General features: G+C 38.2%; 1 protein-coding gene across 1 annotated transcript in view; it reads right to left on the reverse strand.

The window, feature by feature from the left end:
• The window catches only part of LOC121389107 (inositol 1,4,5-trisphosphate receptor type 1-like), a 78,986-nt gene extending 64,474 nt beyond the window's left edge, over window positions 1-14,512 (reverse strand). Inside the window, exons 1-2 of the mRNA XM_041520722.1 lie at window positions 14,356-14,512; window positions 5,806-5,929 (exon numbers count right to left, since the gene is read on the reverse strand). Of these exons, the coding sequence (XP_041376656.1) occupies window positions 5,806-5,906 (101 nt within the window). The 5' untranslated portion in view covers window positions 5,907-5,929; window positions 14,356-14,512. The remainder of the gene's footprint in view (window positions 1-5,805; window positions 5,930-14,355) is intronic.
• Between the last annotated feature and the right edge of the window lie 722 nt (window positions 14,513-15,234).

The raw sequence follows: 15,234 nt of genomic DNA on the forward strand, positions 1-15,234 counted from the left end.
AATGTTTATGTCATGAGCTGGGGGATAGATAGAGACATTTTTTACCAATGCGTGAATGCATGAAGGAATGAAGGAATGAATGGATGCATGAATGAATGAATGACGAACTGACTGTATGAATGCATGATAGAATGAATGAATAGATAGATGGATGAATCAACAAACCAATGGAATAATTAATTAATTAATACGTACGCCATTCAGAGAGAGAGAGAGAGAGAGAGAGAGAGAGAGAGAGAGAGAGAGAGAGAGAGAGAGAGAGAGAGAGAGAGAGAGAGAGACAGACAGAGACAGAGAAAGACAGAAGGGAGAAAGAAAGGAAGATATACATTGTATTACAATTTAAAGGTATATTTAAAATTATTGGGTCATTGTTAATTTTAAATGGATATTATTGAGATGATGTTTCAATGGTCATAGATATTCTAGGAACTTTAATATGAGCAATAAATGGAGATATCAACAGCAGGCCCGTAGCCAGTATTTCGAGTGTGTGTGTGTGGGGGGGGGGGGGGGGGGGGGGGGGGGGGGGGGGGGGGGGGGGGGGGTTCGACTAGGTATTTGCCGGGGCCTATTCGAAATGATGTTGCCTGAAGACGCGAAGCGCCTGAGCTTTGTATGTCCCCACTCCCCGGAAAATTTGAAATCTCTGTAAGCCTAAAGCGCGTTTTCCTGGCATCTGGAACTTAAAAACTGATACGTTAAAACAATGATTTTCGTCTATTTTGTAGCTTGTATTTTTGTTATTAAGGTTATTTATTTTTCTTTGTGATTAAGATAATGAAATTCTAACACACAACAGGAATTAAGGGTATGGACCCGAGGTATATGTTAAATATTTTCGGCAATTTATTATTATAGCCTTAGTAATAGGGAATATATTTATGAAAAAAGCACATTATGTTCTTAGAAATTGTATCATCACGAATCACCGCCAACACATGCAGCCCCTGTTAAGAGTACAGGTGTAGTCAAACATTTTCGGCATAAGGTATTGCATACCATTTAATTTTTGTTAGTGATGCGTCATATCATCAAAATGACATCTACATTTTGAAATACGCGGAAATAACCGTGATGATAAAGCAACTTCTGTGCCAAAATGACAGAAGAATATTGTTTGATAAATATGGAAGCCAGCGTCGATTTCAATCTCTATATAAAGATCAAGGCATAAACAGGATTAATTTCTTTTGTTAACCTTTTATTTTTAACTTTGGTTGAAAAATCAACGGAAGGTGAACTGCTGTCATTGTCATCGATTGCTACGAGGTTATCAATATAGCAGAAAATACAATTAAACATTTTTGCTACATGTGAGTTTCATTGTTTTGATATTGCCAGTTTAGTTAGATATTTTGAATCATGTACACTGCAGCTTGGGTAAAGGGAGTGCTAAATGACGAAGACAAAGAAATATTATTTTATGGGAGAGTTGCAAAAGTTACAATCAAGTATTTGTGCAATATTTTAAAAAAGAAGAAAAAAGTGGACCTCAGTTTTTGCGAGAGTGTTCGGACGAACCCCCCTGAACCCCCTCCCCTTAAATACGGGCCTGTCCATTCACTTGGATTAAACTATATTTGGAATTTATCGTATGTTGACAACAGTATCTACATTATAATCAAAGAAAGGACATTAGATAATTTTAAGCAATAGCAAGTTTATAGCAAAACAATAACAATGCCTAAAGGACTTTTATATCAACATTTATGAAATGAATTTAGATTACAAACAAATTTAAGATTACCAATGGAAACGCGTTATATAAAAGAAATATGTAAGATTAGAATATGTGCTCATAAATTAAATGTAGAATCTGGCAGGTATCGAAAAATCGAAAGATCAGAAAGAATATGTACTCTGTGTAATGCTAATGTTATAGAAGATGAATATCTCTTTATAATAGTGTCTACAATACAAAGATTTGCGTTATAAATATATAAAAATGTATTATTATAAGCGGCCACGTGTGTATCGCTTTAAACAGTTATTAACCACCGGTAACAATAAAGAATTGAATAATCTAGGAAAATATTTAGTGCAAGCGAATACAATTAGAGATCTCTTAATGCAGGACAGGATGATAGCTAATGTAATAAATGTAACTTATATCACTTCATTTGTCCATAAAGAACTTAAACTTGAACAGATGGAAGGTACCGATACAGGAGGATCGGATGCATGATTTTCCCAAAAGAAAGGGACAATTTCAGTATTTCAAAGCTAAAAGGTATTTTTTGTTTAACGACACCACTAGAGCTCATTGGTTTATTAATCATCGGCTATTGGATGTCAAACATTTGGTAATTGTGACATATAGTTTTAGAGAAGAAACCTGCTACATGTTCCTATTAATAGCAAATTACTTTTTATATGCACCATTCCACAGAAGGATAGAACATACCAAGGCTTTTGATAAACCAGTCGTCATGGTGCACTGACTGGAACGAGAAATGGCCCTATGGTCCCACTGACGGGGATCGATCCTAGACCGATCACGCATCAGGCGAGAGCTTTACCACTAGGCTATGTCCCGTTTCACTCACAATATCAAGTACACTAACATACATTATATATAGACAATTATCAATAGCAACATCAAGTCGACTAATCGAACCACCTCGGTGGATCCATTCGATTGGTTGTGTTTTTCTCGTTCCAACTAGTGCACCACAACTGGACAAAGGCTGTGGTATGTGTTTTCCTGTCTGTAGGAAAGTGCATATAAAAGATCCCTTGCTTCATTTGGAAAAATGTTGCGATTTTCCTCTGATGACTACTTGTCAGAATTACCAAACGTTTGGTATCCAATACCCGATGATTAATTAATCAATGTGCTCTAGTGGTATCGTTAAACAAAACAAACTTTAAGTCGACTAAAATATTACAGTTTCTCCTGTTAAAAAAACAACATCTAGAGTTATATTCATTCGTAGAAAACAGGAATTTTCGGGGTACTTCGTAGTTCGACGGAAGGGCTGGCCACTCCCAGTACCCACCTTCATGATCCGCGATTGTACAAAATAATATTCATCAAAATCGTTAAGAATCCTTAGTGACAAAACGAAACCTTTGAAACTGCTCAAGCACGGACACAGCCGAGAATTATCTGTAAATATTTGATTGTAAGGAATCTCCGAATACATGATCGCTAGTTGATTGGTCAGACGGAAGTCCGTAACATAACAACACTTGTCCAGTGACATTTATACTAAAACGTTATGGAACACGAAAGAGAGATTCGTGTTTTTGAGTACATCTAGTGACATCATTACACCGCCCTATACAGTAGTTATCAGATACGAAACCTGAATTGTCGAGAGGTGCCATTTCTGTCGTCCTTCACCGAGTTGTTCAACAAGGCAGCGAGTGTTGTTAGTACCAGAGTTAGTCAAATTAGAGAAACGGGTCTAGAAAGGTTTATTCGGTGGGCCCATTTGGGCTATTTCTCGTTCCAGCAAGCGCACCACGACTGGTATATCAAAGGCTGTGGTATGTGCTATCCTGTCTGTGGGATGGTGCATATAAAAGATCCCTTGCTACTAATGGAAAAATGTAGCGGACTATATGTCAGAATTTCCAAATGTTTTATAGCCATTAGCCGATGATTCTTATATTAAAGTGTTCTAGTGGTGTCGTTAAACAAGCAAACTTTAATTTTTCCTCTCCATATATGTAAAAATAATCCAAGGTTTCACATCCAATAGTCGATGATTACTAAGTCAATGTGCTCTAGTGGTGTCGTATTACAACACTGAATCGATGGTCTGGCTATAACTTTATGTCATCATTTTTGTGGGGGGTTGGGAGGGGGGTAAGACATTTATGTTACTTTATGATTTCTCTCCATGAATATGACTCGCGATAGCTGCTTATACTTTGTTTCACTCATGGCGTCGTGGTTAGGCCATCGGTCTACAGACTGGTAGGTACTGGGTTCGGATCCCAGTCGAGGCATGGGCTTTTTAATCCACATACCGACTCCAAACCCTGAGTGAGTGCTTCGCAAGGCTTAATGAGTAGGTGTAAACCACTTGCACCGACCAGTGATCCATAACTGGTTCAACAAAGGCCATGGTTTGTGCTATCCTGCCTGTGGGAAGCGCAAATAAAAGATCCCTTGCTGCTAATCGGAAAGAGTAGCTCATGTAGTGGTGACAGCGAGTTTCCTCTCAAAAATCTGTGTGATACGTAACCATATGTCTGACGTCATATAACCGTAAATAAAATGTGTTGCGTACGTCGTTAAATAAAACATTTCTTTCTTTCTAACGGCCTAAATGGAACTTTAAAAACTTGATAAGCCACCATAGATTGTTGAAGCAGATATCATTCACTTTGTTGTACCCAACACCGTTAACTAGCATAACCAGTGGTGTGTTCTGGAGGCCGAGTGCTCGCGAACAATTTGACTGATACCATCGTCTTCTATCATACCATAAACCTCTAAAGTTAGGCACCAAAAAACACCAGTCTAACGAACAACCGCGAACGCTTGTCTTCTTGAACAGTTCCTAATACCTTCTGCTGTAACACAATGTTTATTTCATGACACGACATTAGACAATGGGAGATATTCACCCCCAGGGAACTCGGATTATACAAACTGCGTGTTCAGATAGGAAACACGCGAGATAACCTGTTGTCTTTAGAAGCGCAAAGCATGGCCGACACACACGGTGTATTGCAAATGAATCCCGACTGGTTTGTATCATTATTATTATAGATTTGTCATTTATACACAGTCTATTGTGTACATTACTTTTCATTATATTATTTTTACTCTGAAATGTACACTCATTGTACAGAACAAAAGGTTATTAGAACGGAACTAAATAGACAATGTTATTGGGGTGTTATTTCACCGTATTGTATTCTTCTGGTTTTCTTTTGTACGAAAATTCCAACAGACACTACATTCTGGGAATGTGTTATTTACTGAAATGAGCAGATGGCGTGCATGCATACTGAAATTGGACAAGGAATTTACACATTTAGTGAAATGCAAAACAGAGCCTATTAATTTGGCGCCCAAAAAAGGACAACAATTTGCATGTTTGATGTCGCGTGGTTTTCATTTTTTTTTTTTCGAACGGTTAAACTTCAACTGCAACCAGGTTTTGTTAAAAGACGTTTTGTGGTCATTATAGTTACTTTTTTTAAAATGTAGAATATTTGTTTGAAACGTTTACATGACACTGCTGCAAGGCCGTGGAAACATGAAGCGGGAGTGGGATTGGCACGCTATACTTGGGGTGGGGGTGGGGGTGGGGGTGGGGGTCGGCTCAAACACAGTTGACTACTACTAACATACTTGATTTAGAGACACTAAAATAATATATTCTAAATAAGAAAACGTATTTCATGTGTAAAATTTGATTGTTAAAAATGCCGGGTGTCGGGGGGTGGGTGAGGTGATCTGGACCCTGCTGTTCACGATAAAAAACATCACCTTTTAAAAATAAGTAATAAGTGTTCACCGATAATATACAAATTCCATTTAAGTAGTCGCATAAAAACACCTACCACACACACACCACACCTACACAAATCCTGGATCTGCGCCTGCCTAGATGTCGCGTTTAAGAAGAAAAAAGCTAGCCTACGCACCTGGAGAGACCACCCCGCACCCCCACCCCCATCCCCACCTGCACAAATCCTGCATCTTCGCCTGCTTAGATGTCGCGTTTAAGACGATTAAAGTTAGCCTACGCACCTGGAGAGCCACCCCACCTGCACAAATCCTGGATCCGCGCCTGCCTAGATGCCGCGTTTAAGGAGGAGAAAAGTTAGCGTACGCACCTGGACTGGAGACTGTAGATGTAGCCCTCCGTCTCCACGGAGTACAGGCTGATGTAGTCGCCGATGTAGAGGTGTTCACCCACGTTGCTGTTGGTCATCATTTTGAAAACCGTCACGTGTTACTCTTCAAAAACAAAACGGAAAATCGTTTACAAGGTCGTCTGCAATTTGCTTTTCTTCCTATGTCTTTCAGATCGTCCATTATAAATGTATTTAAAGAAATAATGGTTGTTCATGTCGGACCTTTAAGCATACAAGGTGGCACTTAACTGGGGTGGGGTGGGTGGGTCTAAAGTAATGATTTTTTGGTTATACAATATGAACATGTTTAAGACCAAGCTTTGCAATGTTATCTCCACATAATTCCTGTCATATTAATCGGAAGCAAAGGATGAGTGAAGAGATTCTGGGATCCATCCGATCACCACACAAGATGAATTATTATTTTTATTCTGCAAATTTGCAAGAGCGGATCCAGAAAGGTTTTGCCCTCTTTGGGTCCACCCTTGATTCATATACCCAACACGCTCGTTTAGATTCGCCACTGAGATTTATACCAACTTTTTTCAAAGTGCACTGGCTATACAGATATCAAAAAAACAAAAACAATATAATTATGTGAGTGTTAAAAAACCCAGTTATTATAGCCTATGTGCAATAGGGGAGTGCATATTATTCAGAGGGAGTGCATATTATACATATAATATTAGACTGGAGAAGTGTATATTACATGTATAATATGCACTGGGGAGTGCTTATTCTACATATAATGTTGACTGGGGAGTGCAAATCCATGGGAGTGCAAATTATATGTGACACCGGTTTAAATTATCATGCCATGGTGCACTAATGGTATATTACACAACGCAAATGTGAACATTATTCCTGACTGACAGTAATTCTATTAATTAAATCTACATTACATCCAAACCCGTGCTATAAAGCTACTAAAGGAACATCAAGAGATGTTGGGTTTTTTAGACATTTAAAAAGTCTGTTTTGTTTAACAACACCACTAGAGCACATTGGTTTATTAATCATCGGCTGTTGGATGTCAAAACTTTGGTCGTTGTGGCACATATTCAGACGAAACCTGTTGGGTTTCCATTAGCAGCAACGGATATTTTACATACACTTTTCCACAAACAGGGCAGAACATACCACGTTCTTTGGTATTCCAACTATGGAGTACTGGTTGTGACGAGCAAAAAACAATCAAAGAATACTAGTAGGTCAAATCTAAGCATATCAGGTGTGCACTATACTGACTTGGTGGCATCCCACTTCTTTTAGAAAGAAAGAAAGAAATGTTTTATTTAACGACGCACTCAACACATTTTTTTTTATTTACGGTTATATGGCGTCAGACATATGGTTAAGGACCACACAGTTTTTGAGAGGAAACCCGCTGTCGCCACTACATGGGCTACTCTTTCCGGTTAGCAGCAAGGGATCTTTTAGTTGCGCTTCCCACAGGCAGGATAGCACAAACCATAGCCTTTGTTGAACCAGTTATGGATCACTGGTCGGTGCAAGTGGTTTACACCTACCCATCGAGCCTTTCGGAGCACTCACTCAGAATTTCGAGTGGGATCCGAACCCAGTACCTACCAGCCTGTAGACCGATGGCCAAACCACGACGCCACCGAGGCCGGTTCCCACTTCTTTTAGGTCATAGGGCTTTAGGTGCACATTCAGAGCAATCTGTTGTAGCGCACGCCTCACTTCTTTTAGGTCACAGGGCTTTAGGTGCACATTCAGAGCAAGCTGTTGTAGCGCACGCCTCACTTCTTTTAGGTCACAGGGCTTTAGGTGCACATTCAGAGCAAGCTGTTGTAGCGCACGCCTCACTTCTTTTAGGTCACAGGGCTTTAGGTGCACATTCAGAGCAAGCTGTTGTAGTGCACGCCTCACTTCTTTTAGGTCACAGGGCTTTAGGTGCACATTCAGAGCAATCTGTTGTAGTGCACGCCTCACTTCTTTTAGGTCACAGGGCTTTAGGTGCACATTCAGAGCAAGCTGTTGTAGTGCACGCCTCACTTCTTTTAGGTCACAGGGCTTTAGGTGCACATTCAGAGCAAGCTGTTGTAGCGCACGCCTCACTTTTTTTTTTGACAGATGTCTTTTTGTACTACGTTAGGGCGAGACGTAGCCCAGTGGTAAAGCCCTCGCTTGATGCGCGGTCGGACTTGCATCAATCTCGGTCGGTGGGCCCATTGGGCTATTTCTCATTCTAGCCAGTGCACCACGACTGGTATATCAAAGGCCATGGCATGTGCTATTCTGTCTGTGGAATGATGCATATAAAAGATATCTTGCTTCTAATGGAAAACATATGTAGCTGGTAAAGCTCTCGCCTGATGCGTGATCGGTCCAGGATCGATCCCCGTCAGTGGGACCATAGGACCATTTCTCGTTCCAGTCAGTGCACCATGACGACTGGTTTATCAAAAGCCTTGGTATGTGCTATCCTTCTGTGGAATGGTGCATATAAAAAGTAATTTGTTATTAATAGGAACATGTAGCAGGTTTCTTCTCTAACACTATATGTCAAAATTACCAAATGTTTCACATCCAATAGCCGATAATTAAAAAGGCAATGTGCTCTAGTGGTGTCGTTAAACAAAAACAAACTTTTTTTTTTTACTACATTAGAAGGTTTTGGGAAATAAAAGTGGTCACTAACGACAGGTGTCTGGTTAAAAGAGATGGACGCTAGATCTGGTTTCAAATATATTATATTAATGGCATGCAATACTATACTTTTATCCTCAAGTTTCTATCGGAAAGGTCAGGTGCCTCTACACTTTTCATAATTCACGTTTTGTTTAAATTGGGGGGGGGGGGGGGGGGGGGGGGGGGTTCTGGAAGTGCATCTAGACTCCATTCATCACGCCCTGTTCTCTTGACGGTTTTATCATCCTACAAAATACCGCTGATGAGATTTTCCAATAACTGGAATGTTTCGTCCTGAACGTGTCAGTGAGTATCGAGCAAGTCTTGTCAAGGAGCCACATAAAACTCATCTTTCATTTTTATTTTACTTTTATCTTTAGAGGTGGGTTTTTTTCTTTCTTTTTTTTTTCTTTTAATTCTTTTTTTCCCCACGCCCTTATTTACCATTAAAAAAAATCCACACCATGGTAAATATACCTTTCCTGTCCAGGTCCCCGTTCCACGAAGCGATCTTAGCACTAAGATCACCTTAGTGCATAAGGTAGCTATGCACTTAAGGTGATCTTAGGGCTAAGGAAAGTAGGAGTAGGATGGGAAAGGAGAAGGGCAATACCTATGGAGATTACATTAGCAGATGGGTCGGTTAGTGCAGAAAAGGATGTTGTGCTAGAAACGTGGAAGAAAGCATATTCAGACCTGTTGAATTGTAATAAAGGCTCTGAGGAGACTGTAATATATCAAGAAAATGGTGATAGAATGACAGAAATGAATGTAGACATAACAGTAAGTGAGATACGAAAAGCCATGGTACAAGCTAAGAATGGAAAGTCCCCTGGTTTCGACGGTATCCCAGTCGTGGCACTACGGAATCATAATACAGTGTACTTCCTTCATAAACTTTTTAATTTGTGTTTTGATAAAGGTGTTTCCCCCACTGCGTGGGGAAAAGGAATCATCAACCCCATCCCCAAATCTACTGTTAATGATCAAAGAGACCCTATGTCTTATAGAGGTATTACACTAGCCAATGCTACCAGTAAATTACTAGTATACTGCGGTGTTTTGAACTCCAGGCTTATGAAATATACCGAAGACAATCCAATTATTAGTGATTGTCAAAATGGATTTAGAAGGGGAAGATCCACAACAGAACACGTCTCAAGTGTAACATCTATAATAGAAACCAGAAAAAGTATGAAGAAATCTACTTATGTGGCGTTTATCGACTTTAGAAAAACGTATGACTGTATAGATAGAAATATTCTTTGGACGAAGTTACTCGAGTCTAACAGCAAGGGTCGAATGTTTAATGCTATTGTCTCACTATATTAAAATGTAAAAAGTTGTGTACGCTTAAATGGATGCTGTACATCCTGGTTCGATGTTAGTTGTGGCCTTAAACAAGGATGTTTGCTGTCTCCCTTATTGTTTAACCTTTTCGTTAATGACCTGATCGTTGCAATAACTGAGCTCGAAGTAGGAATAATGATTGATGATTCTACTGTTGGTATATTGGCTTACGCTGACGACATTATTCTTTTAGCAGAATCAGAGGATGACCTCAATATCATGCTTGACTGTTTGAATACCTATTGTTGTACAAATAAAATAAGATGACCATCAACGTTGAAAAGTCTAAAGTGATACACTTCCGAAATCCATCAGTTGTAAAGACAAACTGTAACTTTATATGTGGTGATCATGTACTGAAGATTGTTGAATGCTATAATTATTTGGGACTTCTCTTAACTGAGCATTTAAACTACGGCCGCATGGCCAAATCCGTAGCCTGTTCCGCAAGTAGGGCACGCGGTCTGTTAATCTCTAAATACAAATGTCTCGATGGAATGCAATATCGTACATACACCAAGCTCTACGATACTATGGTATGGTCCATTATTGACTATGGAGCAGCTATCTGGGGAACCTCACAATTTTCTTGTATTGATGCTATACATAACAGAGCCATACGTTTCTTTCTCGGATTACGAAAATACGCCCCAAATAACGCTGCAGGCGGGGACATGGGCTGGATTCCTCCAATAGTTCGGCAGTGGGGTACTGTATCAAGGCATTATATGAGATTGAGAAATTTGAATCAACACCGAATCACGTCTCGCATCTGGTTGTGGTCTCACCGGTGGTCAACACGCAGGAAAAATAACTGGTCCTTTAAAGTCAACAATAAATTCATTAAACTTGGGCTAAATTACTTCCTTAACTTACAATGCAAATATGATAAAAAGTATGTAGTCAACAAGGTGAAGGACAGAGTCAACGAAGAAGTCTTAACAGAATGGAAACGGGCGTTAATACAACCACACGACAGAACAGGTGTCGGGGGGAATAAATTAAGAATTTATTCTTGTTTTAAAGATATTTTTAAAGTAGAGCCCTATGTAACCAGTTACTTGCCTCGATACCACAGAAGTGCTCTCGCTAAGTTTAGATGCGGAGTTGCCCCCTGAAAGTTGAAACCGGTCGATACAATAATACACCACTGGAAGAAAGAACGTGTTTTAATTGTCCCAACCACATTGAAGACGAGTGCCACGTTTTACTTGAATGTCTGTTATATGTAAATATTAGATTAGAAGTACTCGCTTACTGTAGGACATTACTTTTAAATTTTGATCACTGCACCGACATCCAAAAAGTGTGTTTTATCTTGTCCTGTCCCGATATATGTATTTTATCTGACAAAACCTGCTATTTTATTCTTAAACATAGAAAATCCTTTTTATACACTATAAAATGATTCGTGTATATATCTTATTGTTTTATCTGTGCTGCAATTGTTTTAGCTGTATATTTGTTTGTTTTTTTGTCTTCTTTAGATGTTTTTATTCAATAGTCTCTCGTAACTCAGTATAGAGTGGCTCATTACAATTTTATTACTTTTATTGATTGTATGTATATGTTGTATTTTTATTTTGTTGTAATGAGGTGAGACTTTAATAAACTATATGTCTGTCTGTCTGTCTGTCTGTCTCAACCATTTAAGTAGGAGAGCAGCAACGCGGCCAATGTAGCAGATAGGGAGATGAACTTTAAGTTCCTCCCTTTGATTTGCTATTTCAGTATCAACCCTCGTCTTCTATTTCTCCTTGAATATAATATACAAACAATTTATCGGTAGTCTAGTTTAACATAAATAATTAGGGAATAACACCACTGTGTTTGTTAACTACGACGATTTAACACCAACATTTTATTTTGGGATGAGATGTTGTTAGTTGTATTAGAATACAAAATTGACAGATTGTAACAAAAAGGTATTAAACACAGTTTGTAAGAATTCTGGGATTTCTCGTATTAAAGCCCACGCGAAATGATGCCCATGGGTTTAAAAACGGGCCATTTTACCGTTCTGTAGTCCATGGGCTAAAATCCGGGGATACCAAAAAAAAAGACAAAAAAAGAAAAGAAAAAGACACAAGACGTACAACTAAAATTAGAGAAAACTTTATAACGACAGATGTTAAAAATGATTGAATGCATATTTAACGACACCCACAGGTTTTAAAAGTGCTAGAAAAAAGGAAGGAAGGAAATGTTTTATTTAACAACGCACTCAATACATTTTATTTACGGTTATATGGCGTCAGACATATGGTTAAGGACCACACAGATATTGAGAGAGGAAACCCGCTGTCGCCACTTTATGGGTTACTCTTTTCCATTAGCAGCAAGGGCTCTTTTATATGCACCATCCCATAAACAGGGTAGTACATATCACGGCCTTTGATATACCAGTCGTGGTGCACTGGCGCTAGAAAAAAGATGCAAATATCATATTTCGATGACTGCACATTTAATTGTGTGGGTTTAAAAAAAAAAAAAAAACCTTACATATCAATCGATATCATAGGCTTCGTATCCAAAGTGTTCATATCATACATAACTAATACATAATTAAACAGCTCAATAATATGAAAATTGTAAAACGCAGAAATTACTCATGATGTAAATGTCATGTATCCAACGAAATGACTCTACGCGGACAGTTATATTCACAAGCAACGGCCCTCTCCCCTTTCCTAAACTATCAAACTGAGGGGTGGTTTAGTTTTATGTTTGCGTTGTGTAATATACCACGAATTCACCATGATATGCTAATTTAGACATCCCCCTAAAAACATCGCTCGCCAAGGAACAGATCAAGAACCCCCTGCACAATATCTCTGCCTGGACGGTGTGTGTGTATGTTTTGTGTGTGTGTGTGTGTGTGTGTGTGTGTGTGTGTGTGTGTGTGTGTGTGTGTGTGTGTCTGTCTGTCTGTCTGTGTTGTTGTTGTAGTAGTTTTCTTTTGGGAGGGTGATAAAGGGGGAGTTAAATATTTCATGTTTTAAAAATCTATTACTGTTTATTGAGATCTGCGTTAAAGGGACATTCCTGAGTTTGCTGCATTGTTTCAGACTAATAAAATATTTCTACGATTAAATTTGCATATTAAATATATTTTCTTGTTTAGAATATCAGTGTCTGTATATTCGATGTCTTTCTGGTCGTTTTAATATTTGTAAGAAGCCCAATTTGGATTTTGTCTTCAAACAATTTCGTACGTACGAAAAAACAATATTTTAGGAAATAAGATGAAATGTAACCATGTACAAATATTAGAACGATCAGAAACCCGTTTATTATACAACCACTAACATTTTATGCAGAAAAATATATTTGATATGTAATTATAATCGTTAAAAAGTCTTAAAACGTGCAGCAAACTCAGGAATGTCCCTGTAACGTATTTTTGCCATTAATATAACAACTTGAAATTAATTGGAGCAAAATTGTTTAAATAATCGTACAATTTACAATCAATATTTTTTTTTATGTACATTTAATTTTAAGATGGTTTCAGTGGAAACAATTTGTTAAAGTTTTAGAATTTACCGTCAGGAAAATAATGATATCTACTTTTAAAGTGATATTCACATGTAGAATTATGAGGAATCCAGCGTGTATGCAGGAAGTTTAGCATAGGGTGCGGGTAGAGGTGGGGGGTCGGGGTAGGGGCTCGACTGTGGCGACTGAAGATTATAAGGGGTCGAGTCATGCTGCCCCGGAAAGAAAGTATATTGAGAAAAACGAAAATTTGCTTGAGCAATGAGGGGTTTCAACGCGCTCATGGGACTCAAAATATCAAGTAGACAAGAATAAACGTTTAGGTTTATAATACTTCAGGCGTATCTTAAACTAATGTATGTATAAAATACTTTACTTTTGGTTTCTGCATTCAGGGCAGTTTGTAAACACCTGGTGCGGACTCTTTTGTTTGTCTGCCATTAACACAATATACCACGTGTCAATGAACAAAGCCTTCATAACTTTATATCTCAAAACATAACGATCCATTGAAATCAATTAATATTAGTCACGCTTAAACTGAAACTTAATGTGCAAGTACACTGTGTTAAAAATAGAAGAGATGCAATCATTCATATATATGTTCTATAAATTAAAATTTATTACTACTATATAGGGGTGGGGGAATGGAATTTTACAATCAGTTCGTTATAACCGGTAGTTTGTTGTATGCGTGTTCGTTCTGAAAGTACTTTACTGTACACACACACACACACACACACACACACACACACATACACACACACACACACACACACACATACATACACACATACATGCATATATAGTGTGTGTGTGTGTGTGTGTGTGTGTGTGTGTGTGTGTATACAAATACACCATAAGTAACTAATTAACTAATCAGATACTATACATAAATTAATTAATAATAAATAAATAAATAAATAAATAAAAAAAATAAATAAATAAAAACCAAGACAAGGTCATGAAATATTGAACTTCAGTACTTAATTTCAAAAATATTGAACGAAAAACAATTTTACTTACCAAAAATTAAAAAATATATATTTACAAAGGCATTACAAATTCCACACGATTATTGTTTTCCATGCGGTAATTTTGACACAATGAATAAAAACACAACAGATCTGTTAACGTATCCACAACATTTCTGTCCGAATCCTTTACACTCGGAACATGTTCACTTTGCTAGGAACTTCTCGCGAGAAGTAGATCCAATGGAAAGCGCTTTCCAGGTGGCGCTTTATTAGCCAAGTGAAAGAGACCGCAAAAGGACTGCTGGCCAATGAAATGCAGCGTAAATCCATCAGAGACCCCAAACAGAATTGGTACGTCCGAAGCTGTTGCAACTTTGAGGATATGGCGGCGTGTGTTATTTTCCACTAGAGTGTGAACTGTGCCAATTAGCGCATAAGTACATTGCGTGTAATCTTTGACACATTACCATTGTCAAGAGAAACTGTTACAACGCAGCATAGCGGAAAACACATGCCAACATAATAGCTGGTATCATTAAATAATTAACCATTTGTTAACTCTTTCTTTTGTTTCTTTTCTTTTTTTTGATAGCCCGTGGGATGTTTATATATATGTACTTTTTATTTATTTGTTATTTTTTGTATTTCCCATATCTTTGTTATGAAGCCGCGATGCGTGTGAAAAACTTTGAAATGACCCACAGATGTCTGTTGTTTCATTAATCGAACCCATCGTTGCTCCTGGGACAGGCGGTAATTGTGGCAGTGAATTAATGAACATATCTCGTTTCTGGATAGGAGGCTCGATTCTTCCTGATGGATATTGATTGATTTTTATCAAGCACAAACCGCCTGCATCTTTCAGCTGATATTCGCTTGTGAAACGTCGACGCTTTCAGTTTTCATATCATGAAACTCGGTGCGCCAT

Source organism: Gigantopelta aegis, chromosome 14 (assembly GCF_016097555.1).
Source record: "Gigantopelta aegis isolate Gae_Host chromosome 14, Gae_host_genome, whole genome shotgun sequence".
NCBI lineage: Eukaryota > Metazoa > Mollusca > Gastropoda > Neomphalida > Peltospiridae > Gigantopelta > Gigantopelta aegis.